At 53.3% G+C, this 3,814-nt stretch overlaps 1 protein-coding gene across 1 annotated transcript in view; it reads right to left on the minus strand.

Annotated features, from left to right (window-relative positions):
• The window catches only part of TMEM180 (transmembrane protein 180), a 6,339-nt gene that overhangs the window by 138 nt on the left and 2,387 nt on the right, over positions 1–3,814 (minus strand). Inside the window, exons 4-8 of the mRNA XM_009072353.1 lie at positions 3,145–3,262; positions 1,856–1,952; positions 872–1,043; positions 320–513; positions 1–110 (exon numbers count right to left, since the gene is read on the minus strand). The exon at positions 1–110 is cut by the window's left edge and continues 138 nt beyond it. Of these exons, the coding sequence (XP_009070601.1) occupies positions 1–110; positions 320–513; positions 872–1,043; positions 1,856–1,952; positions 3,145–3,262 (691 nt within the window). The remainder of the gene's footprint in view (positions 111–319; positions 514–871; positions 1,044–1,855; positions 1,953–3,144; positions 3,263–3,814) is intronic.

The raw sequence follows: 3,814 nt of genomic DNA on the forward strand, positions 1-3,814 counted from the left end.
GACAAGGAGGTAAAAGCAGCCCTGGCGAAGGGTTGGCTCCAAGGCAGACTCCAGCTTCGGCTGGGCACTCACCACATTGCTCAGGGGGTTGCGCTGGAAGATGTCATAGCCTGGTGTCAGAGGAGAGTTTGTTAGACTGGGGACAGTGCAAGAACAGACACTAGTGTGTTCTCTTCAAGCAACTGGCCGTGGAGATGCAGAGACCAGGCACAGCTCAGCAACTCAAAGAGCCCTCTGCACCCACCCAAGGCATAGTGCAGGGCACTGAACTCACAGGTGCCCACTCCTGCCCCAGTGCTTTCCCCAGGAGCATCCTTACCTGTGTATGCACAGAGCAGCCAGGTGCCAATCAGAGGGGCAAAGGTCTGGCCTGGCTTGGTGACCAGAGCCACCATCCCAAAGAGCAGGGCTGAGGCTGCCTGCTTCCTACGGTTCAGGACTAGATCTTCATCCACCAAGTCAGTGACCACCAGGTTGAGCAACTTACAGGTCCCTTCTGTGAACACGCGGTTGCTGCAGAACAACAGGCAAAGCACTGAATAGGGGCATCAGGAAATGATGGGAGTAGGTGAGAGACCAGGGAGAAGGTGAGAAAGGTTTTCCCACACTTAGAATTTCAGAAGCCTTGGTTACAGGAGGGGAACACTGCTAGCAATAAGCCTCTTGTACCCTGCAGTTACACCTCAGATCAATCCTGACCTACCACACAGGCCTGGGGACAGGACACACAAGGCCAGCAGCTAACAGGCAGCTGCAGCAGCTGGGAGAGGCTGCTGCAGGGATTGTTCCCCAGCTCCCACTCCTCTCTTTAAAACAGGGACAAGTAATTTTACTTCCCAAGTGGCAGAGGAAGCAAGCACTGCCTGCCTACCTTGCAATGAAGATGCAGAGCAGATACACCTGATCAGGTCCTGCGAGAAGCATGACAATGCTCAGACCCAGCTTCAGGAAGAAGAGTCCTCGCACCACGGAGTAAACCCCACAGCGGCGGCAAAGGGACAGGAAGTAGAGGTTGTTGAGGTGGGGGGCAATGTAGGAAACACCTGAGCAGAGAAAGAGGCACAAACTGAAACGTGAGTTTCAGTTTCCACCATGCCCAGTTATGATACCCAGAGAGAGAACAAGGCCGGCTCTTGTCAGCGGGACTGCAGGACACACAGTGCAGAGCAGCCCCCATGCACATACAGAAGGCTGCAGCAGATTTACTCCATGAGAGTAAATTTACAGAGACTTACATATATATATATAATTGTTTTTATTTTTTTTAAATACAAAGTAGATTTACAGAGGGAGGCCTTCCCCCATCAACCTCATGAGCTGAAAGGAAAAGATGTGCCCAGTGTCACATGGGGGCCACAACTCAGCCACAGAGCAGAAATGAGAGGGACAGGACTGCCTGATCAGACCTGGCCCGCAGAGAACCCTTACATGGTAACTCTAGGACCACTGCCCACATATCTGTGGCAGCCTGGAAATGGTCCATATGCTACAGAGGGGAAAGGCATTAAACTTGGGGCTGTGTTCCCTGCTGTGTCCTGGGGACACTGTCTGCAGCCTCTAATGCTCAGAGCAGTATCTCACTGGAGTCTGGTGTCCAGCACTCCGAGCTCAACATCACAACAAAAGGATCCAGGTGACTTCTGTGCCCAGAAAGGATGATTTGGAGGCCTCAGGGAAGCATGTGGGGTGTGTGCATGTGTGACTCTTACACTCCAGAAACCTGTAATGTGAGCACACCTTTACCCAGATGGTGTTTGGGAAGAGCAAACCCAGACTCAGGCCAGGTCCTACCAGGTCCTACCTAGTGGCTCTTACTTCAAGCCAGCTGCTCCCTCCAGTCCCACCTGAAACTCACCAAGCAGGAAGGATCCAGTAGAGACAGAGATCTGGTCTGACAGCAGGTGCTCCAGGAACAGAGGGAAGAAGTTGCTGTTAAAATGGCAGTGAAAAACCTGTGAAGGCAGCATGCAGACGAGCTGGTCAGCAGGAACAGCAGTGAAACAGAAAAAGCTAACAGCCCTCTGGGTTCTTGTTGCCCTAGAAGCCCCATGCCAAGAGACCATGCAGGATGGGCCTGGAGTACTTCAGCAGAGCAGGACCTTGGCCGTGAGTTTATGGCACTGTAGGCTAAGATTGCAAAGCTGAAATGCCACCAGCCATGCCCACTGCATGCTCAGGGTCAGCCCTATGGCCCAGGCATAGCTTGCAGGGTAACAGCCCTCTGGGTTCTTGTTGCCCTAGAAGCCCCATGCCAAGAGACCATGCAGGATGGGCCTGGAGTACTTCAGCAGAGCAGGACCTTGGCCGTGAGTTTATGGCACTGTAGGCTAAGATTGCAAAGCTGAAATGCCACCAGCCATGCCCACTGCATGCTCAGGGTCAGCCCTATGGCCCAGGCATAGCTTGCAGGGCACCTGCTCAGCAGAGTGCTGCTGGGGCAGACAGGGCCAGCAGGTGACAGCAGCGACCACGAGGCTTTGGGAGAGACAGTGGCATGGCAGGAGGGAGGTGGCAGCTGGCAGGAGGACATGGATAAGGCAGCAGCTAGACTAGAACACAAAGATGCAGACCAGCATATCAAGAGCCTGCCTGAGGGGAACTGAGGGATCCCCAGGGGCCTGGGAGCCATGACTGCAGCATACACAGCTGGGCAGGCTGCCGGCATTTGGTAGTAATCACTGAGGAGGATGAAGAACAGAAATGGCAAAAGCCATGGGAGGTGGATCCAGCTGGACAGCGAGAACAGTGACGTGAGCCTCAGGAAAGCAGAAAGGGAAAGGAGACTGTGCTGACAGCCAGCAAACAGCACTCCAAAACTCATCCCCCCTGTAAGCCAGGCCCTGGGTGTGCTTCTGCACCCCAGATGGGCTGTGCAGAGCTCAGCCAGCCTCCATAATCCAGCCTACACTGCGGAGAGAGGAAGGAGCACCCCACAGCTTGCTCAGGACATATCCTCGGTCACAAGCAGGGAGAGTGGCTACCAGCTCCTGAATCAGCCAGCATGTGCAGGAGGCTCCAAGAGCAAGTGGGTGCTAGAAACATGTCTGCCCTTCCTGGGGAACTCACATACTGCTGAATCACCATCTCAAATAGCCACAGCCAGTGTTCACCCTCTGAATCACAGTGTGACACTGCTCTGCCTACCTGGACAAGATTCATGCAGACAAACCAGAGGAAGTTGCGATGCCGGGAGAGCTGCTGGAGATACTCTGCCAGGGTGATTTTCTTCTCCTGGGGGACGGAGAGTTTCTCAATGTACAGCCTAAAGAGAAAGGAGGGAAAAAAGCAACCATAAATCCCTCACACCAAGCAGGACAGAGCCCTCAGCTCTGCCCGTGTAGACGCAGAGCTGTTTCTCCTCAGCTCCCATCCCAACCTTTCCTCCTTGTGGACCAATCCAAAACAGTGGAGTCTACAACAATGACTGCTAACTGCTAGCAAGAACCATAGACAAAAGGTCTCTCAAAGAATACCTGTCTTCTGGCCACAAAATTGACTTCTGTCCATAAATGCATTCTCCTGTTATTAGCCATTCTGCTACACATATACTCCTCCTTTCAGATCTCTGCAGTTAGCTCACCTGGCAGATCTCATCAGGATCTGCTGCTACTACAGCATAATGCTGGCAGCTCATAACAAGAGATGACAAGTGAGGCAGCCCAAGGAAAAGCAAAGAGCTGAACAGGGAAAATCAGCTGTGCCGTGGCCTACTAACAGCTCAGCCACTACCAGGCAGCTAATGCACACAACAGGGTGAGGCGTTCGCTTGTGCAACTCCGTAGGGAATGGGCAGCAAGGTGGTCTCATGCTCAAG

The sequence above is a fragment of the Acanthisitta chloris genome, unplaced genomic scaffold, assembly GCF_000695815.1.
Source record: "Acanthisitta chloris isolate BGI_N310 unplaced genomic scaffold, ASM69581v1 scaffold28713, whole genome shotgun sequence".
NCBI classification, from domain to species: Eukaryota; Metazoa; Chordata; class Aves; order Passeriformes; family Acanthisittidae; genus Acanthisitta; species Acanthisitta chloris.